We start from the raw sequence: 22,190 nt of genomic DNA on the forward strand, positions 1-22,190 counted from the left end.
GCAATAAATGAGCATCTTTAGAGTTTCAGCAGATGTTCTGTTACCTGCAGCCAAAGTGTCTTCCCTTACTCATTGTGACTTAATGATATTGTTACGAGTTGAATTGTGTTCTGTAAAATTCATACATTGAAGCCCTAACACCCCATATGGCAGAATGTGACTGTATTTGGAAATAGGGTCGTTAAAAAGGTGATTACATTAAAATGAGGCCATTAGGTTGACCCCTGATCCAATTTAACTGGTCTCCTTATAAGAGGAAATTTGATTGGTTACAGTGGCTTGTGCCTGCAGTCCTAGCTACTCAGGAGGCTGAGGCAGGAGCATCGCTTGAGCCCAAGTGTTAGACTACAGTGAGCTATGATTGCACCACAGAACTCCAGCCTGGGCAACAGAGTGAGACCCTGTCTCTTAAATAAATAAATAAAATTTAAAAATAAAAGAAGAGGAAATTTAGACACACCAAGAGACAGCAAGGATGTGTGCACACAGAGAAAGATTATATGAAGACACAGCAAGAAATCAAACCCGCTACCTTGATCGTCCAAAGAACCTGATCCCCCTTTTTTTTTTAATGCCACCATGCCTGGCTAATTTTGTATGTTTAGTAAAGATGGGGTTTCACCATGTTGGCCAGGCTGGTCTTGAACTCCTGACCTCAGGCGATCCTCCGTCTAGGCCTCCCAAAGTGCTGGGATTACATGTGTGAGCCACTGTGCCCAGCGAAAACCTGATACCTTAATCTCAGACTTCTAGTCCCTAGAACTGTGAGAAAAAAAAATTTCTGTTGTTTAAGTCATCTAGTCTGTGGCATTTGTTATGGTAGCCCTAGGAAACTTATACAGATAATCTGTTGTTATGCTTAATTTATTACCACCATTAGGTTTTTTGTGGTTTTTTTTGTTGTTGTTTCTTTGTTTGTTTTTGAGATAGGGTCTCTGTCGTCCAGGCTAGAGTGCAGTGGTGCAATCATGGCTCACTGCAAGGTCAAACTCCCCGGGCTCAGGCGACCCTCCCACTTCAGCCTCCCAAATAGCTGGGACCACAGGTGTTTGCCACCATCACCACGACCAGCTAATTTTTCTATTTTTTATAGAGGCAAGGTCTCGCCATGTTGCCCAGGCTGGTCTCAGACTTCTGACCTCAAGTGATCCACCAGCCTCAGCCTCCCAAAGTGCTGGAATTACAGTCATGAGCCACCGCGCGTGGACTCCATTCGTAATTAAAAAACCTTTATCTCATTATCTGTCCCTTGGGTGCAGTTGGGACCTGGATCAAAGAACTTGCCCTTGCTCTTATATAAGAATGCAGTGACACTAACTCAAGACCCAAGACTGGCCCTCTCAGGGCCCATCCACCCATTGACACATCCACCCTTTACTTCATTCAGTAAAAATCCAGCAAACAGCCATCGTGCATTGGAGCTGTGTAGAATTGTCAGGGTAAGTACTTTGAAGTCGGGCTGCCTGGCTGTGCTCCTAATTTGACTGGCTCCTCACTGTGAGATTGAGGGCAAGCCGGTTATCTTCCCTGTGCTCTCTGACCTTGAGAATGGTTGTAGGAACACACATCTCATAGGACTGTGTAAGGCCAGGGCGAACCGGTGCAGGAAACTGCTCAGTTGCTTTTCTGAATATGCAAAGATTGACAAGAAGGGAGAGCACAGTCATGTTTTGACTCATATAATTTTTTTTTTTTTTTTTTTTTTTGGAGACAGATTCTTGCTCTGTTGCCCAGGCTGGAGTGCAGTGGTGGGATCTCAGCTCACTGCAACCTTCACCTGCTGGGTTCAAGCGATTCGCCTGCCTCAGCCTCCGAGTGGCTGGGATTATAGGTGCACACCACCATACCAGGCTAATTTTTGTATTTTTAGTAGAGACAGGGGTTTTACCATATTTGCCAGGCTGGTCTCAAACTCCTGACCTCAAGTGATCTGCCCGTCTCAGCCTCCCAAAGTGCTGGGATTACAGACTTGAGCCACCGCACCTGGCATGTTTTCACTTATATGGTTTTATTGTAACCCTTCTAACAAGCCCTGTGACATAAATACTGCCATCCCCATTTTGCTGAACGAAGTTCAGAGAGGTCACGTGACAATAGCTGCAGAGTTGCTGAATCTCAGAGCTGAGGTCCCTACCCTGGTCTTCTGACCTCTAAGCCCTGAGCACTTTCTTGCACCCTGGTGGTGTCGTTTTTTTCCCTGAGACTTTAGTGTATGCCAGACATTCTCATGTAATCCTCACAAGAACGCAGCTTTCACAAGCTAGGAATAAAGAACTCTGACATGGATACACATGTTTAGACCACACAGTGGGATAAACTGGCAAGTTATTGGAGGTCTTACTGGAAAGGTGGATCAATGGGAAATGCCCTGTAAGAGAATGGGAGGAAAAGGTAAAGGCATTGATTGGTAACTGTCTGAGACAAAGTGCTTTCGTTAGACCCTTTACAGTAGGCTTGAGGTGCTAATATCATTATGCCTCACTTTATAGTTGAAAAAAGAGAGGCTCAAAGAGGGTAGAATGGCCCAGGCACACAGAAAATGGACGAGCTGGCCAGGCACGGTGGCTCACGCCTATAATCCCAGCACTTTGGGAGGCCAAGTGGGGCAGATCACTTGAGGTCAGGGGTTTCAGACCAGCCTGGCCAATATGGTTAAACCCCATCTCTACTAAAAATACAAAAATTAGCCGGGGGTAGTGGCGGGCACCTGTAACCCCAGCTACTCGGGAGGATAAGGCAGAAGAATCGCTTGAACCCAGAAGGCAGAGGCTGCAGTGAGCCAAGATCACACCACTGCACTCCAGCCTGAGCGACAGAGTGAGACTCCATCTCAAAAAAAAAAAAAAAAAGAAAGAAAAGAAAAAAGGATGAACTGTAATTTTTTTTTTGGGGGGGGGGATGGAGTCTCACTCTGTCACCCAGGCTGGAGTGCAGTGGCACCATCTCGGCTTACTGCAACCTCCACCTCCTAGGTTCAAGTTATTCTCCTGCCTCAGCCTCCAGAGTAGCTGCAATTACAGGTGCTCATCACCATGCCTGGCTAATTTTTGTATTGTATTTTTAGTAGAAACGAGGTTTCACCATGTTGACCAGGCTAGTCTTGAACTCCTGACCTCAGGTGATCTGCCCACCTTGGCCTCCCAAAGTGCTGGGATTACAGGCATGAGCCACCATGCCCAGCCAATGAGCTGTAATTTGAATTTAGTTTCAACTCAGGCATGTAGCATCTTTCCTCAGGGTCAGGTCTTTGCAACTCCTGCTGCACACATGTAGGCACTTATTATTATTATTATTTTTTTTTTTTTTTTTTTGAGACAGAGTCTCGCTCTGTCGCCCAGGCTGGAGTGCAGTGGCGAGATCTCAGCTCACTGCAAGCTCTGCCTCCTGGGTTCACGCCATTCTCCTGCCTCAGCCTCCCGAGTAGCTGGGACTATAGGCTCCGGCCACCACGCCCGGCTAATTTTTTATATTTTTAGTAGAGACGGGATTTTACGGTGTTAGCCAGGATGGTCTCGATCTCCTGACCTCGTGATCCACCCGCCTCAACCTCCCTATTTTTTATTTTTGAGATAAGGGCTTGCTTTGTTGCCCAGGCTAGAGTTCAGTGCTTCTATCACAGTTCACTGCAGCCTCAACCTCCCAGATTCAAGTGATCCTTCCACCTCAGCCTCCCAAGTAGTTGGGACTACAGGCGTGCACCACCATGCCCAGCTAATTATTATTATTATTATTTTTTTGGTAGAGACAGAGCCTCATTATGTTGCCTAGGCTGGTCTTAAATTCCTGGGCTCAAGTGATCCTCCCGCCTTGGCCTCTGAAAGTGCTAGGATTACAGGTGTGAGTCACTATGCCCAGCCAATATAAAAAAACTGATGGCTGAGATCCACCTTCAGAGATTGTGCGTCAGTGGGTCTGGAGTGAGGCCCAGCACCGGTACAGTTAGTGCCGCCAACCAGGTGATTCCAATGTGTGCCAGGGCAGAAGCACAACCAGAACACACAGCTGTCCGGAATGAATGGCCCAAGGTGCTGGCATGTGGTCTCAGCCCAGACCAGACATCATTATTCTCAGCTGGGTTGCATAAAAGCCAATGCCACTGCCTTTTCTTACTCTACCCACAGAGCAAATGACTGGTTCTTTCTTTAAGCAAAATACATTAAAATGAGTTCATTAACTTCAATCAGTGCATATAGCAAGATGAATATGAATTTCAGGCAATGGCAACACGCCAAGATACACCAATAATAGGGAAGCTCAGATCAAATTCAGGCATCGTTTTGCCCTCTTGATAGACCAGGAAGTTGAAATGAAGTTTCTTTTTTATTGTTTACTTATTTATTTTTTGAGACAGAGTCTCACTGTGTGGCCCGGCTGGAGTGCAGTGGTGCCATCTCAGCCTACTGCAATGTCTGCCTCATGGGTTCAAGAGATTCTCCTGCCTCAGCCTCCTGAACATCTGGGATTGCAGGCGTCCACCACCATGCCAGGATAATTTTTGTATTTTTAGTAGAGACAGGATTTCGCCATGTTGGCCAGGCTGGTCTCGAACTCCTGACCTCAAGTGATCCACCCACCATGGCCTCCCAAAGTGCTGGGATTACAGGCATGAGCCACTGCTCCTGGCCCGTCTTTTTTACTATTCTTTATAGTTTCTGAGAAAAGTCTCTGGTTCCCATTCATTATTTTTTAAATGGGTACATGAAACATTTTATGTCTCCTTCTTCCAAAAAGAAAATAATGAATTAAGTTCCTCTTTATGATTATTAGAGGGGAGCATCAGGGTCTTTACTAAAAACAAAACAAAACATAAAACCTTACCTGTCTCTGCTGAAGGGGTTCCCTGCTGTGCACCAGACATTCGCATGATCACAGAGCTCACCTCAAAGCTCTCCTAATTCCCAGCATCTCTTATGGCCCCGACTGCCTCTCTTCTTCTTCTGATCATAAACATCTCCAGCTCTTGGATTACGTCGGGCAACATAACAGGAGGCACTGAATTCTCTCTGCTTTTTAGAACCTAGCCCAAAGCAAGATTTTTTTTTTTTTTTTTTTTTTTGAGACGGAGTCTCGCTCTGTCGCCCAGGCTGGAGTGCAGTGGCGCGATCTCGGCTCACTGCAAGCTCCGCCTCCCGGGTTCACGCCATTCTCCTGCCTCAGCCTCCCGAGTACCTGGGACTACAGGCGCCCACAACCGCGCCCGGCTAATTTTTTGTATTTTTAGTAGAGACGGGGTTTCACCGTGGTCTCGATCTCCTGACCTTGTGATCCGCCCGCCTCGGCCTCCCAAAGTGCTGGGATTACAGGCGTGAGCCACCGCGCCCGGCCTCCAAAGCAAGATTTTTTTTTGGTTAAGCCAAAAGTGAAACTGGAGAGGGAAAGCTGAGGGTACAATAAGAGGATTAAAGATTAGCTATGACACATGCCTTGGAAATTAACCTTTAACCAAACATCTTATAAATAACGCCAGCGCAGCTTCTCCTGTGAATGTAAAGAGATCCTGGGCTCTCGGAGAGGGAGAAGTCACAGCCAGCCAAAAAGGAAAAAACAAAGGCAGAAACGGCTTCAGGAGAGACAGAGATGTGAAGGAAGTGAGGAGCAGGAGAGCAGGAAGGAAACGCAGGAGGAGGGAGCAGCAGCTCCTTTGAACACAGAGGAGCATCTGTTTGCTGTTAAAATCAGTCTCCCTCGGCACCTTGAACGATGGATATAATATTTGGCAGGAATAGGAAAGAACAGCTGGAGCCTGTGAGGGCCAAAGTGACAGGTGAGCATTCTGATAAACACTGGGCTCTTTCTTCTGTTTATTTTATTTTGTTTATTATTTTTTTGAGGCGGAGTCTCACTCTGTCGCCCAGGCTGGAGTCCAGTGGGGTGGTCTCGGTGCACTGCAACCTCTGCCTCCTGGGTTCAAACCATCCTCCCACCTCAGCCTCCCGAGTAGCTGAGATCACAAGTGCCCACCACCAAGCCCGGCTAATCTGTGTATTTTTAGTAGCGATGGGGTTTCAGCATGTTGGCTCCTAGCCTCAAGTGATCCGCCTCCCTCCGCCTCCAAAAGTGCTAGGATTACAGGGGTGAGCCACTGCACCTGGCTTCTTCCTTATGTTTAGATGGACACTTTTTTTCCTGATTATATAAGTAATACTAATTGTAAATTACTTTTGGAAAGTCCAGAGAACAGTACAGAGAGGGGACACATTTTCTGTGAAAATGGTGTGCTTTTACACATTATAACTCCGTTTCCAAAGGGAGGAGAGTCAGTCTCACTGTTCCCAGGAAAAAAGTGCCGGAATGCCCCAGTGGGTACACGTACAATGGGATTAATCTGCATACTGCTGCCTGTCTCAGATGCATGATGTATTTGTGCAAACGTACGCATTCTAAATTAGTTTCAAAATGCTTAGGGGGCGTGCATGAGCTCCCACGCGTGCACATCCACCACGCACACTTGCAGGGGATTGCAGTCTGATGTGATTGTCTGTCAGAACTCACAGGTGTCAGCACCTGTAGAGCCTATAGGAGTAGGACTTTCTATCCTTTAGAGGCCCTGTGGCTCACTTCATCTTTTATATCTCTTGCTTTTTCCTCCTCTTTTGGGTTGCCACTTTCCTCGAACCATCTTGTTTGGTCTCCAAAGGGCAGTTCCTGGTTCTGGACTCCCGGAGTGGTACTCGCTCAGTTTTAAGAACAGCTGAGTCAGCTCAGGCCCGCAGACATTTTCATCTGCTAGATGGACTTCAGTTGTTCATAAGGAGAGGACAACTGTGAGTGATTTTTGTGAGAACATCAGATTGAAGCTTTTCAACTGAGCAATTGCCTTGGGAGTCTTTTGAAAGAAAAAAAAATAGCTTTTATGTATATTTTTTCCTGGTTACAAAGGTAAGGCACAATCTATAGCTATCAATCTGTATATACATATATAGCTGTATGTATATTATATATAAATTAATTAGGAGTGCAATTGAAAACATGGAAGGAAATAAAATCAGCTGTATTTCCAAATCTCTTAAACACTTAATATTTGGGTATATTTCCTTTAACTTTTTAAAACATAGGTAGATGAATCAATAGATAACTTTACTATATTTGTAAATAGTTTTTGGAAAAGCAAATATATACCGTTAAATTTATTTTTCTCAATCTGACTGTTCATCTGTGCATTTTTTATTTTTTAAAAGGACACCCAAGGCCAGGCACAGTGGCTCATGCCTGTAGTCCCAGTACTTTGGGAGGCCAAGGAGGGTGGATCACTTGAAACCAGGAGTTTGAGACCAGCCTGGCTAATATGGCGAAACCCCTTTCTACTAAAAATACACAAATTAGCCAGGCATAGTGGCACGCACCTGTAGTCCCAGCTACTCAGGAGGCTGAGGCAGGAGAATTGCTTGAACCCCAGAGGCAGAGGTTGCAGTGAGCTGAGATAGTGCCACAGCACTAGGGTCTTGGCAACAGAGTGAGACCCTGTCTCAAAAAAAAAATAAAAATAAAAATAAATAAATAAGTAAATAACAGGCACCCCAGCGGGTGAAACCCTGTCTCTACTATTTGGTTGATGCAAAAATAATCATGGTTTTTGCCATTACTTTCAATGTATTTTATTTGAAATTTTGTTTTAAATAAAAGCACAAAAATTAGCCAGGCATGGTGGTGCATATCTATAAACCCAGCTCCTCAGGAGACTGGGCATAAGAATCGCTTGAACCCAGGAGGCGGAGTTTGCAGTGAGCCAAGATCACGCCACTGCACTCTAGCCTGGGTGAGAGAGTGAGACTCTGTCTCAAAAAAAAAAAAAAAAAAAAAAAAAAAAAAAAAAAAGGCACCTATGATACCTACCTTTCCCTGCCCTGGAATGTTATGAATATTTTGTGCCCTTTACACCTCATGTTTAATGACTGCATGAAATCATTGGAAATGTTAGAAAACACGAATTCTAGAACATGAGAGGCTGAATGAACCCCAAAGATCGGCAGCGGTTCTCAAAGGTGTGTCCCCGGACCTGCAGCGTAAGCACCACCTGGGTACTGGGTAGAAATAAACATCCTTGGGCCCCACCCAGACCCATGGCATCAGACACTCTGGGGCTGGAGCTCAGCAAGCTGTGTGTTCACAAGCCCTCTGGTGATTCCAAGGGTGAGAACCATTCCTCTACATCAAGCCTCCCTATTGACAGATGGGAAACTGAGGCAGAAGAGCAGTGACTTGCCAAGGCCAGACAGCCTGCAGAGAACGGACCTCCTCACCCTCCGTCCAGGCCTGGGTTGAGCCTAATCAGTTGGTAACATCCATGGGCAGGCAGCTAGCTAAAACCTGTGCCTGGGTTGACGCATCCATGCAGGGAACACATGCAAAGGTTCTGGCTTTGTAACTGGCTGTGCCAGCACACGTGTGTTCTGAGACCTCTTTGGCAACTTAAGCATTTCCTGCCTCAGTGTTCTTTTCTGTCTGATGAATGTAGCCTGGCACGTCCCACACAGCATTGCTGCAATGATTAAGTGGTTTAATCCGCCTAGAACACAGTGGCTGGTGTGTGAATGTGCATAAATTTTCTTGTCCTATCTAGGGTTTTAATTAGATTCTCAGATGCCTCTCTCCCTGCTCTGTCTCAAGCCTGCCCCCTCTCCTGTGCCCTGGGTGCCTGTGCCTGGCGCCACGATTATGTAGGTGCCCAAGGCAAGAGACTTGACTGTCTTTTTTTTTTTTTTTTGAGACGGAGTTTCACTCTTGTCACCCGGGCTGGAGTGCAATGGCGCAATCTCCGCTCACTGCAATCTCCACCTCTTGGGTTCAAGCGATTCTTCTGCCTCAGCCTCCCAAGTAGTTGGGATTACAGGTGCCCGCCACCACGCCCAGCTAATTTTCGTATTTTTAGTAGAGACGGGGTTTCGTCATGTTGGCCAGGCTAGTCTCAAACTCCTGACCTCAAGTGATACACCCGCCTTGGCCTCTCCTCATGCTGGGATTACAGGCGTGAGCCACCGCGCTGGCCTTGGCTGTCATTTTTCAGTGTTCCACTCCACATCCCCCCATATTTAATCAAATAGAGGCCCATCAGTTCTGTGTCTTCCATGTATCTTTGTTCATCCATTTCTCTCCATCCCTGTGGAATCCCCGGATCCTCTCTCTGGTCTTCCTGCCTTTCTCAGAGGATTTCCCAGTCCACACCACGTGCAGAGAGAACTTTGGAAGCTCCAGGATCCTATTCCATTTATATCAGGGGTCCCGGACCCTCGAGCCATGGACCAGTATCAGTCTGTAGCCTGTTAGGAACCGGGCCGCACAGCATTACCGCCTGAGTTCTGCCTCCTCTCAGATCGGTGGCATTAGATGCTCATAGGAGTGCAAACCCTACTGTGAGCGTGAACCTGGTTGTGAACGCGCATGTGAGGGATCTAGGTTGTGCGCTCCATATGAGAATTGACCCCTAAACCCCACTGTCCATGGAAAAATTACCTTCCACAAAACCAGTCCCTGGTGCCAAAAAGTTTGGGGACCACTGATCTATATGGAATCCAGAACAGACAAATCCATAGGAAAATAGATGGTGCCTGCCAGGGGCTGGGGGTAAGGGGAGAAGAGGCTAATGCATAAGGGGGATGTCTTTTTGGAGTGATGGAATGTTCTGGAATTAGGTGATGGTTGCACAATATTGTGAATTCACTAGAACCCCCAGAGGTGTACACTTTAAAATGATGAGTTTTATCTCAATTTTTTTTTTAATTGCAGAAAAAAATCTGGTCCTGTCCTTGCCTATTATAACCATCAAATGTGCCCCATTCTTCTGAGGATTAGATCAGGACCCTTAGTGTGATCCTGTTGACCTTCATCCTCTGGACCCTGTTACTTCTGCAGTTTCATTGCTCACAATTTTCTTGCTTGAAAATGATGGTCCTGGCCGGGCGCGGTGGCTCATGCCTGTAATCCCAGCACTTTGGGAGGCCGAGGCGGGTGGATCACGAGGTCAGGAGATCGAGACCATCCTGGCTAACACGGTGAAACCCCGTCTTTACTAAAAATACAAAAAACTAGCCGGGCGTGGTGGCGGGCGCCTGTAGTCCCAGCTACTCGGGAGGCTGAGGCAGGAGAATGGCGTAAACCCAGGAGGCGGAGCTTGCAGTGAGCCGAGATCACGCCACTGCACTCCAGCCTGGGAGACACAGCGAGACTCCGTCTCAAAAAAAAAAAAAAAAAAAAGAAAATGATGGTCCAGTCTTACTAAACAGCTTGCCCGTCTCCTGGTCTTGATCATTCATTCATTCATTCATTCATTCGTTTATTTATGAGACGGAGGCTTGCTCTGTCACCCAGACTGGAGTGCAGTGGCGTGATCTCAGCTCACTGCAACCTTCCACTTCCGCGTTTAAGCGATTCTCCTGCCTCAGCCTCCAGAGTGGTTGGGATTACAGGCACCTGTCATCACACCTGGCTAATTTTTGTATTTTTGGTGTAGGCGGGGTTACTGACCTCAGCCTCACCTCCCAAAGTACTGGGATTACAGGCATGCCTCAGAGTGTCCGGCCTCCTGGTTTTCATCTTCTTGTTCGGGGTTCCTCCAGAGGCAAGAATTCAAGGCTAAGTGGTTTATTTGGCACTTGATCCCAAGAAACATCAGGAGGAACTCAGGGAAAAAGAGAGAAGGAAACCAATAAATGGGGCATTGTTGAGCCATTGGCTGCTGAGGCCATTGGAGCTAAATCCCCTGGGCGTGGTGTAAAACACGCCTCTTGTGTTCCCAACTGAGGGCAAGGCAACGGTGGGATTTGTCCCCGAATTCTGCATCCATCACCGGGTGAGAGCAGCTTCCAGGGGCATTACCTCTCCGAGGTGCTTCCCACTGTTCCTGCCTGTAAGCACAGCCTGCCCCACCCGCAGTCAGAACCAAGAACGCAGGCAGGGAGCTGCAGGCATTGGCAGAAAGCCGCCCGCAGGAAGAGATGAATTCTGAGACTTGGGTGGAGGCACCAACAGCTTCAGCTGCAGCACCCTGTCTCTAGAGCAGGGCTGTACCCTAGAAAGAGAACCCATGCCACACCCGCACTTTAAAATTTTCTAGTAGAAACATTGGAAAAATTCAAAAGAAACAGGTGAAATTATTTCAATGGTATATTTTATTTAACACAACAAATCCAAGATATTATCAGTTCAACATGAAATCAGTATTTTAAAAATTGCTGGCCAGGCGCGGTGGCTCACGCCTGTAATCCCAGCACTTTGGGAGGTCGAGACGGGCGGATCACGAGGTCAGGAGATCGAGACCATCCTGGCTAACATGGTGAAACCCCGTCTCTACTAAAAATACAAAAAATTAGCTGGGTGCGGTGGTGGGCGCCTGTAGTCCCAGCTACTCGGGAGGCTGAGGCAGGAGAATGACGTGAACCCGGGAGGCGGAGATTGCAATGAGTGGAGATCGCGCCACTGCACTCCAGCCTGGGCGACAGAGCGAGACTCCGTCTCAAAAATAAAAAAAATAAAAAATAAAAATAAAAATAAAAATTGCTAATGAGATGGTTCACTTTTGTTCATACTAAGTCTTAGAAATCTGGTGTATATTTCATTCTTATAGCACGTGTCATTTCAGACCAACCACATTTCAAGTGCTGATAGATACCATATTGGACAGAACAGCTCTAGAATGTTCTTTCCTTTTGCCTTTGTGAGGCAAATACCTACTCTCCCTCAAGACTTAACCAGGTTGCCTCCTTCAGGAAGCTGACCTCACCCTCCTGCTCTTAGCCCACCCCAGGGTGGGATTCTGTTTCACACAGAACCTTTTGCTATGTCTGTAGCATTGCCGCTATCTTTTTTTTATTTTTTTGAGACGAGGTCTTGCTCTGTTGTCCAGGCTGGAGTGGAGTGGTGTGATCACTGCAGCCTCGAGCTCCCAGGCTCAAGTGATCCTCCCACCTCAACCTCCCAAGCAGCTGGGACTACAGGCGTATGCCACCACAATGAGCTATGTTTTTTTTTTGTTTTTTATTTTTCGTTTTTTTTTTGGTGTGGGGAGGGGGGCATTTTTTGTTTTTTTTTTTGAGATAGAGTTTCACTCTTGTTGCCCAGGTTGGAGTACAGTGGCGCAATCTCGCTGCAACCTCTGCCTCCCGGGTTCAAGTGATTCTTCTGCTTCAGCCTCCTGAGTAGCTGGGATTACAGGCACCCACCATGACCACTAGCTAATTTTTTGTATTTTTAGTACAGGTGGGATTTCATCATGTTGGCCAGGCTGGTCTTGAACTCCTGACCTCAGGTGATCCACCCACCTAGGCCTCACAAAGTGCTGGGATTACAGGCGTGAGCCACTGCATCCAACTCTGAGCTACATTTTTTATTTTTTGCAGAGACAGTGTCTCACTTTGTTGCCCAGGCTAGTCTTGAGCTCCTGGCTTCAAGTGATACTCCTATCTCAGCCTCCCAAGGTGCAGGGATTACAGGTGTGAGCCAACGCACAACCAGCATTGCCTTGACCACAGTGGATCTTGGGTGTCTGTTTATTCATCTGTCTCCTTAATGGTCAGTGGGCAATTTGAGGACAGGGACAGTGTCTCCATCTGCCCGACATATTATACATTTTCTGGAAACGATTGTAGAGTAAATGAACAGATGCAAGGAGTGGTACTGGGACTACAAGTCTCCAATTCCTTTCCTTGAACATTTCTTCCAGCATTTTGGTTTGCAGGTGGAAATAGGAAACTAAACATTCTCTCTTTTCACAGGCAAGATTCCAGCATGGCTGCAGGGAACCCTGCTCCGCAACGGGCCTGGGATGCACACGGTGGGGGAGTCCAGATACAACCATTGGTTCGATGGCCTTGCCCTCCTCCACAGCTTCACAATCAGAGACGGTGAGAATACCCAGGAGTGTGCTGCCACTGCTGCAGCAAAGGACCGCAAATGCAGTGCCTTAAAACAGCACACATTTATTCTTTTAGGGATTGGAGGTCAGAAGTCTAAATCGGGTCTCGCTGAACTGAAATCAAGGTGTTCACTGGTCCACATTCAGTCCTGGAGGCTCTAGGAAAAAAATCCATGTTCTTCCCTTTTCTACCTTCTAGAAGCTACATTCCTTGGCTTGTGGCTCCATCTCTCTTTTTTTTTTTTTTTCTTCCTGGGATGGTGTTTTCCTCTTGCTGCCCAAGCTGGAGTGCAATGGTACAATCTCGACTCACTGCAACCTCCGTTTCCTGGGTTCAAGTGATTCTCCTGCCTCAGCCTCCTGAATAGCTGGGATTACAGGCATGTGCCACCACACCCAGCTAATTTTTGTATTTTTAGTAGAGATGGGATTTCGCCATGTTGGCCAGGCTGGTCTCGAACTCCTGACATCCGATGATCCACTCACCTCGGCCTCCCAAAGTGCTGGGATTACAGGCGTGAGCCACTGCGCCCGGCCTCCATCTCTATCTTTCAAGTAGCAGCAGAGCATCTTGTCTTGCAATTTCTCTCACTCCTTCCACCCTCACACCTCCTCCTCTGACTGACTTTCCTTCCTTCCTCTTATAAGGACCCTTGTGATTACACTGAATCCACTCAGATAATCCCAGGATAATCTCCCATCTCAAAATCCTTAATCACATCTACAGAGTCCATTTTGCTATGTCAAGTCACATATTCAACAGGTTCTAGGGATTTGGATGTGGAGATCTTTGTGGTGGGTACATTATTCAGCCAACCACAAGCACAGACTTTCCTAAAAAGAAGGCCAAGGTTCTTTTTCAAATAGTTAATCTTGCAAAATAATATACATCCTCAATGAGGTAGGCAAGAGCAGGTGGAAGAGTACAGGAATCAGACATGCCTAAAGTCGAAACAGGAAATGGACAGAGCTGGTGGCCCAGCGCGGTGGCTCATGCCTATAATTCCAGCACTTTGGGAGGCTGAGGCAGCCAGATCACTCAAGGTCAGGAGTTTGAGACCAACCAGGCCAACATAGCGAAATCCCATCTCTACTAAAAATACAAAAATTAGCTGGTCATAGTGGCACACATCTGTAATCCCACCTACTAGGGAGACTGAGGCACGAGAATCGCTTGAACCCAGGAAGCAGAGGTTTCAGTGAGCTGAAATTGTGCCACTGCACACCAGCCTGGGAGACAGAGTCAGACTTTGTCTCAAAAAAAAAAAAGAAGAGTACAGAGCTGGAAAGAGCAAAGCTTCATATACTGCCCATTAAGCAAGAGAGAGCCAGACCACTTATACAACAAGCCAAGGGGTCTCCCTGAGTGGAAAGGGAAATGGCTAAATATAGGGCATCACATAAGGCAAATTCTGAGTTCAGGTGTCTGGCTCATGGGTGGAATGTAAATTCTTTGCTGTTGACCATTGAGCCAGTTTATGCCATAAAATCATGAACTGAGTTCTTACAGAGGTCCAGGATGGATTTAGAGGGCTCTGGGTCACACAGTGGACAGATTTGTGTCCAAACGGTCCAGACTTTGCAAAATTTTTCTTTAATTTCTGTGTTCTAATGTGGGCAAACTGTGATCATGTTAAGTCTCTCAGCCTCAGTTTCTTCGTCAGTAAAATGAGCTTGTTCATCCTTCCCTGGAGAACTGTTGGGATCACTGGAAGTACTGGACATTCTAGCAAGGGCCTGACACCTGGTAGATGCTTAATAGATTAAACACCACCATTGAACAGGCACAGTGGCTCATGCCTGTAATACCAACACCTTGAGAGGCGGAGGCAGGAGTGTCACTTGAGCCCAGGAGTTCCAGGCCAATCTGCGCAACCTAGTGAGACCCCATTTCTATTTTATTTTACTTTTTATTTTTATTTTTATTTATGTTTTTGAGACAAGAGTTTTGTTCTTGTTGCCCAGGCTGGTGTGCAATGGTGCAATCTCCGCTCACCACAGCCTCCACCTCCTGGATTCAAGCAATTCTGCTGCCTAAGCCTCCCAAGTAGCTAGGATTACAGGGATGCACCACCACACCCAGCTAATTTTGTATTTTTAGTAGACAGGGTTTCTCCATGTTGGTCAGGCTGTTCTCGAACTTCCAACCTCAGGTGATCCGCCTACCTTGGCCTCCCAAAGTGCTGGGGTTACAGGCATGAGCCACTGCACCCGTCCGATCCCATTTCTATTTTAATTTATAAAAAAAAGAATAATCGATTAAACATAAAAATAAAACCCACCATCACCATCTCCGGGTTTGAATCCTAGCTCCACCATCGTAGCTAACATGGATCTAAACTGTATAACTTTGGCCAAGGTACTGACCCTGTCTGTGTCTCAGTCTCCTCCTCTGTAAAATGGACACATCAGTAGCATACCTCATAGAGTCGCTATGAGATCCAAATGAATGTGTAAAGAGCTCTGTATTATGTCTTGCACACAGTACCTGCTCAATAAGCATTTGCTCTTAATTTCATGTAACTACTGGCCAGGCACGATGGCTCATACCTGTACTCCCAGCACTTTGGGAGGCTGAGGCGGGTGGATCACCTGAGGTCAGGAGTTCGAGACCAGCCTGGCCAACATGGTGAAACCCCATCTCTACTAAAAATACAAAAAATTAGCTGAGTGTGGTGGTGAGTGCCTGTAATCCCAGCTACTCGGGAGGCTGAGACAGCAGAATCACTTGAACCCGGGAGGCAGAGGTTGCAGTGAGCTGAGATCGCGCCATTGCACTCCAGCCTGGGCAACAAGAGTGAGGCTTCCTCTCAAAAAAAAAAAAAAAAAAAAAAAAAAAAAATTTATATAACTATTAATTTCTTTTGAGCTAGTCAGCGATTATTTTTTGAATGTGTATTCTATGCCAGTGAGTTGCTCTAACATTTACACATGAATAGAGACACCATGGATGAAAGGCGCGCGCTCCAATTTTGCAATACCTTGCAGATTTTACTGTGACTCAGCTACAGAATGGGTGGGTCCATATTTTGCTGACAGCACTAAACCTTAACGATTCCTTTCTTTTCGAAACAGAAGTTCCCAATGATTCTTGGAAATAAATACTGTTCTGGATGAGGAACACAGAAGGTAAATGCACCAGTGGTGGCCGGGCGCGGTGGCTCACGCCTGGAATCCCAGCACTTTGGGAGGCCGAGGTGGGCAGATCACCTGAAGTCAGGAGTTCAAGACCGGCCTGGCCAACATGGTGAAACCTTATCTCTACTAAAAATATAAAAATTAGCCAGATGTGGTGGCAGGCACCTGTAATCCCAGCTGCTCGGGAGGCTGAGACAGGATAATTGTTTGAACTTGGGAGGCAGAGGCTGCAATGAGCTGAGTACACGCCACTGCACTCCAGACCGGGTGACACAATGAGACTCCGTCTCAAAAAAAAAAGCACCAGTGGCTTTCCTTCCATGAGGCATTGCTCCTCCAGGCTGCCAGCTCCTCCATGGTCTCTTCCTTTCTTTCTTTCTTTCTTTTTTTTTTTTTTTTTTTGAGACAGAGTCTTGCTCTGTCGCCCAGGCTGGAGTGCAGCGGCGCGATCTCGGCTCACTGCAACCTCCACCTCCCAGGTTCACACCATTCTCCTGCCTCAGCCTCCTGAGTAGCTGGGACTATAGGCACCCACCACCACACCCAGCTAATTTTTTTGTATTTTTAGTAGAAATGGGTTTTCACCACGTTAGCCAGGATGGTCTCGATCTCCTGACCTTGTGATCCGCCAGCCTTGGCCTCCCAAAGTGCTGGGATTACAGGCGTGAGCCACCGCACCAGGCCCCGGCGAGGTTTTTTTGTATTTTTACTAGAGATAAAGTTTCATCATGTTGGCCAGGCTGGTCTCGAACTCCTAACCTCAGGTGATTCATCAGCCTGGGCCTCCCAAAGTGCTGGAATTACAGGCGTGAGTCACCACTGTACCAGGCCGAGTCAGTTTTATTAATAATCTGGAATTAGCTGGGAAAACAGGAAACCCAGGAATTATGCCCAATGATTTGCTTTCCCTCCATCTTTCTCTTAGACCTAGGCCGGCGTCTGAGGGTTCATGCCCCGTTCTGCTTGGCAGGCATCACTTTACCAATCTCTGGCATAGGGTGGGAAGGCCCAGAGTCTGGGGAGCCTGCCTGAATTGTTGTATCTTCATCATCTAGCATGGGGCCTGGCCCAGAGGGGCACTTAGAAACTGTATATGGAGCTGAGATGGTACAGCGAGGCAGTCGTCGTTTCTGTAGACAGAGGCAATACTTTCCCAATAAAACTCTTCAATATTTACTACAAAGAGGGTTTGCTGGGCCCTGCCCCAAGTGTTTCATGCCCATCCACAACTCAGCCCTCCCTATCACTCCTGAGGAGGACAGCCTGGGGACTACCACAGTTTTACAGATGAGGAACTAAGTCCCAGAGAGGCCAAGTCACTTACCCAGAAGCACACAGCTAAGAGTTGGTAAAGGTCAGATATAAACGCAATACTCTCTAACTTCAGAATCCCAAGTCCTAACCCTTGTGCAATTCAGCCCTGTTCCCCCTTCCCACCAGCTCCTGCCTCCCCGTCTCTCCAGCCCAATCCTCTCAGTGCTGCCAGCTTGCCAATGCTGGTGTGGCACAGCCTGGCCTCATCTGTCCTCTCCTCTAGGACTGTGCGTGGCACCCCATTATCTAACAGTGGGAAGATACATCAGAAATGTTCAGTTCCATTCTAGCGGGTTCAGAAGAGAACACATGGGGAAGCTGGGGTCCCTGATATGCTGAAAACACAAAGCCAATAAATCTCAGAAGTTGGTTTGTGTGCCTCCTTTCTCAATGAAGCTTTTTTTTTTCTTTTGTTTTGTTTTGGTTTTTTTTGAGATGGAGTCTCACTCTGTTGCCTAGGCTGGAGTACAGTGGCGCAATCTCAGCTCACTGCAGCCTCTGCCTCCCAGGTTCAAGCGATTCTCATGCCTCAGCCTCCCGAGTAGCTGGGATTACAGGCATGAGCCACCATGCCCGGCTAATTTTTGTGTTTTTAGTAGAGATACGGTCTTGCCATGTTGGCCAGGTTGGTCTCAAACTCCTGACCTCAGATGATCCACTCGCCTGGGCCTTCCGAAGTGCTGGGATGACAAGTGTGAACCACCGTGCCGGACCGTTCAGTAAAGCTTTGAATCCTGAAAGCTGCACAGGGCTTGAGTGTGTCATAGTCCTAAAAGATAGAGACAGTGTTGGTGTTTGTAACACTCTTCCCAGGTGACCCCAAGCCCTCTGAGGTTTGACAATCCCTCCACAATGGGCCTCCAGCCTGGCTGCCCAGGTCTAACCAAGACCATGTTATTAATACTCATAATCAGAAGAACCATGGGTAGTGAACAGCCTTCGGTAATTTTTTTAAAGCACCCAGCTGATTCCAGTGTAGATGCGGTTTAGGTGCTTAAGACCAAACCTCTAACTTAGAGAAAAGACTTTGGAGCAAGAAACAAAAAGACAGAAAATCGCTTGTGGCCTTCAGCAGAGGCCACCAGAAGTTAATGCTCTCAAAACAAAGAGGGGACCAGAGGTTGTGGTTCACGCCTATAATCCAAGCACTTTGGGAGGCTGAGGTGGGAGGATCCCTTGAGCCCAGGAGGTCAAGACAAGCCTGGGTAACATAGAGACCTGGTCTCTACCAAAAAATCAAAAAATTGGCCAGGCATGGCGGTGCACACCTATAGTCCCAGCAACTCAGGAGACTGAGACAGGAGGATCATTTAAGCCTTGGAGGCAGAGGCTGCAGTGAGCTGAGATCACACCACTGCACTCCATCCTGGGTGACAGAGTGAGACCTTATCCAAAAAAGAATTTTAAATAAAAACATTTTTAAAATATCAAAGATGTGAACCAAAAAAGCAGAGTACAGAGGGAGAAGCTGGGTGAAGGGTACAAGAACACTGCTTTCTGTACATCTAAAATTATTTCAAAGAAAAAAGTTCTTATAAAGCAGGCATAGAGATTTATAAAGCAGGCATAGAGTGATTTCAAGTCTCCCTCATTTATGATATTTGTTAATTTTCCAATAAAATTAATGGGCAAAGTAATTGTCCCATCAGGATTGGAACATTGGAAAGTTTGCTTTTATATATATACACACATGTGTGTGTGCTTGTGTATGTATATATATATCTTCCCTTCTTCCCCAAAATATCAAACTTGACCTAGTTCTAGAAGATCCCAGGCAGGAACACGTCTGTTTGCGTATGTCCCTTCAGAAGGAATGTGGCTAATTGGGCTCTCCCGAAAGCAGGCTGCTGGGGAATGCATGCAGGCTCCTTCTTTAATCTCAGCCTCAAAGTCCAGGGTCAGCCTTGAGTAATTCCAGACACACATTTTCCTATGGTCACCAGGCACTCCATGCCCTGGGGCTGGATGTTGATAGGAAATGGGCAGCCTGTCCACCAACCAGCCTGGGTGCTTTGCTTTGCTTTGCTTTTCTCTTTCTTCTTCTTTCTTCTTTCTTCTCCTTCCTTCCTTCCTTCCTTCCTTCCTTCCTTCCTTCCTTCCTTCCTTCCTTCCTTCCTTCTCTCCCTCCTTCCTTCCTTCTTTCTTTCTTTTTTTTTTCTTGAGATGGAGTCTCGCTCTGTCACCCAGGCTGGATTGCAGTGGTGTGATCTCAGCTCACTGCATCCTCTACCTCCCAGGCTCAATTCTCCTGCCTCAGCCTCCCAAGCGGCTGGGATTGCAGACGTTCGCCACCATGCCCAGCTAATTTTTATATTTTCAGTAGAGACGGGGTTTCACCATGTTGGTCAGTCTGGTCTTGAACTCCTGACCTCAGGTGATCCACCTGCCTCGGCCTCCTAAAGTGCTGGGATTATAGGCGTGAGCCACTGCACCCAGTCAATATTTCAAGTGAACAGAATTCAACATTTCGGGTGAAGCACCTTAGCCAATGCCTTGTGGGTGGTGACGCCCAGCAAGAGTAACCAGTGAAAGGCAGGCTGGCTCAAGGGGAAGATTAGGGTGTCCTTAAGTGGGCCTGTGTCTCCGTGCAGCATGTAGCTGAGGACCAGTGAGTATGTGTGGCCTTGCTCACCCGCAGGTGAGTCCGCCTGCCACCCGGATTTTCTTGGACAATGCAGTTTCAACAGCCTTTGTTTACCAAGTGCATGCTGTGAGTCAATGCGCAGAACACCTTACATCACCTCATCTCATTTAAAACTGCCCACCTCACCACTTGAAGTCAGGAGTTCAAGACCCTCCTGCCCAACATGGTGGAACTCCGTCTCTACTAAACATACGAATATTAGGCAGGCATGGCAGCAGGCACCTGTAATCCCAGCTACTCAGGATACTGAAGCAGGAGAATTGCTTGAACCCAGGAGGCAGAGGTTGCAGTGAGCCAAGATTGCACTACTGCACTCCAGCCTGGGTGACGGAGCAAGATGTCGTCTCAAAAATAAAAAATAGGCCGGGCGCGGTGGCTCAAGCCTGTAATCCCAGCACTTTGGGAGGCCGAGACGGGCGGATCACGAGGTCAGGAGATTGAGACCATCCTGGCTAACACGGTGAAACCCCGTCTCTACTAAGAAATACAGAAAACTAGCCGGGCGAGGTGGCGGGCGCCTGTAGTCCCAGCTACTCGGGAGGCTGAGCCAGGAGAATGGCGTAAACCCAGGAGGCGGAGCTTGCAGTGAGCTGAGATCCGGCCACTACACTCCAGCCCGGGCGACATAGCGAGACTCCATCTCAAAAAAAATAAATAAAATTAAAATTAAAATTAAAATTAAAAAATAAAAAATAAAAATGATAAAACTGCCCATCTAGAAGGGGAGGACTATGTGATTCCCAACTTCCAGCCAAGGAGACTGAGGCTCAATGAGATTAAGAGACTTGTCCAAGGTCACCCAACCTGGATGAGATGAAATGTAGAGCCGAAGCCTTGATCACTCTGTCTACTGCATCTCAATACCCTACACAGCTTTTCTTGAGCACCTACTCTGTGCACAGTGCTTTGCAAGCCTCAAATGTCACATGACTCTGCAAGGAATGTGTCACGATCCTCATGTCACAGTGGAGGGGACAGATTCTTGACTCTGACCAAGGTCAAGTGCATGGTTGGTACCTGATGAAGCCAGGATTCATATCCATGTGGAGACTGAGCCTCCTTAGCAGCAGGAATCCTGGCCGTTCTGCTCATTGTTATATTTTCACTCCTGGCCCATCAGGGCACTTAGTAAGTAATGGCTGAAAACATGAACTCAGGGTCTAGTCAGCCGCAAAGCTCAGGCTCCTAACCGTTCCTCCATATTTCTTTCTGCTGCCCAGGAATAAATCTCCCCCTACAGAAATATCTCAGAGAGGATGGGCACGGTGACTTACGCTTGTAATCCCAGCACTTCGGGATGCCAAGGCAAGAGGATCACTTGAGTCCAGGAGTTCAAGACCAGCCTGGGCAATATAGCAAGATCCCATCTCTACAAAAAATTAAAAATTAGCCAGGCATGGTAGCACGTGCCTGCAGTCCCAGTTACTTGGGAAACTGAGGTGGAAGGATCACTCGAGCCTGGGAGATTGAGGCTACAGTGATCTGTCATTGCACCACTGCACTTAGCCTGGTGACAGAGCAAGACCCTGTCTCACAAAGAAAGAAGAAAGAAATATCTTAGTAACAATTATTCACACAGTAACTATCCCTGGAAAGATGTTTGCGTAAAGAGTAGATGATTGTCTGTCTCTTAGGAACACAGATAACCTCCTGAAGACTGGAGGAGGAACTAGCAGGTCTTTCATGATGTCCCTCAATTTATTTTATTGTATTTTTTTTTCCTTCTTTGAGATGGAGTCTCCCTCTGCCACCCCGGCAGTAGTGCAATGGTGCAATCTTGGCTCACTGCAGCCTCTGCCTCCAGGGTTCAAGCAATTCTCCTGTCTCAGCCTCCCAAGTAGCTGGGACTACAGGTGCGTGCCACCACGTCCGGCTAATTTTTTCTTTTTTTTTTGTATTTTTAGTAGAGACAGGGTTTCGCCATGTTGACCAGGCTGGTCTCGAACTCCTGACTTCAGGTAATCCGCCCGTCTCTGCCTCCCAAAGTGCTGGGATTACAGGCATGAGCCACTACACCCAGCATTTTTTTTTTTAATAGATGAAGGCTTCCTACATTGCCCAGGCTGGTCTCGAACACCTAGCCTCACCTTCTTATGTGCCAGGACAACAGGCCTGAGCCACCACTGCCTCCCCTCAATTTTCTTATAATTAGTGTTACTTTTTTTTTTTTTTTTTTTTTGAGACGGAGTCTCGCTCTGTCGCCCAGGCTGGAGTGCAGTGGCGCTATCTCGGCTCACTGCAAGCTCT

At 47.2% G+C, this 22,190-nt stretch overlaps 1 protein-coding gene and 1 long non-coding RNA gene across 3 annotated transcripts in view; one reads left to right on the forward strand and one right to left on the reverse strand.

Moving 5' to 3' along the window:
• The first annotated feature begins 5,482 nt into the window (after nt 1-5,482).
• Nucleotides 5,483-22,190, forward strand: part of BCO1 (beta-carotene oxygenase 1) — a 52,664-nt gene continuing 35,956 nt past the window's right edge. For both annotated transcript variants that reach the window (XM_045381670.3, XM_074027662.1), the window contains exons 1-2: nt 5,483-5,764; nt 12,708-12,836. In XM_045381670.3, coding sequence (XP_045237605.2) covers nt 5,701-5,764; nt 12,708-12,836 — 193 coding nt within the window. In that variant the 5' untranslated portion in view covers nt 5,483-5,700. The remainder of the gene's footprint in view (nt 5,765-12,707; nt 12,837-22,190) is intronic.
• Nucleotides 17,697-22,190, reverse strand: part of LOC141409302 (uncharacterized) — a 64,915-nt gene continuing 60,421 nt past the window's right edge. Inside the window, exon 3 of the long non-coding RNA XR_012429175.1 lies at nt 17,697-18,068. This is a non-coding gene — a long non-coding RNA (uncharacterized lncRNA). The remainder of the gene's footprint in view (nt 18,069-22,190) is intronic.

The sequence above is a fragment of the Macaca fascicularis genome, chromosome 20, assembly GCF_037993035.2.
Source record: "Macaca fascicularis isolate 582-1 chromosome 20, T2T-MFA8v1.1".
NCBI lineage: Eukaryota > Metazoa > Chordata > Mammalia > Primates > Cercopithecidae > Macaca > Macaca fascicularis.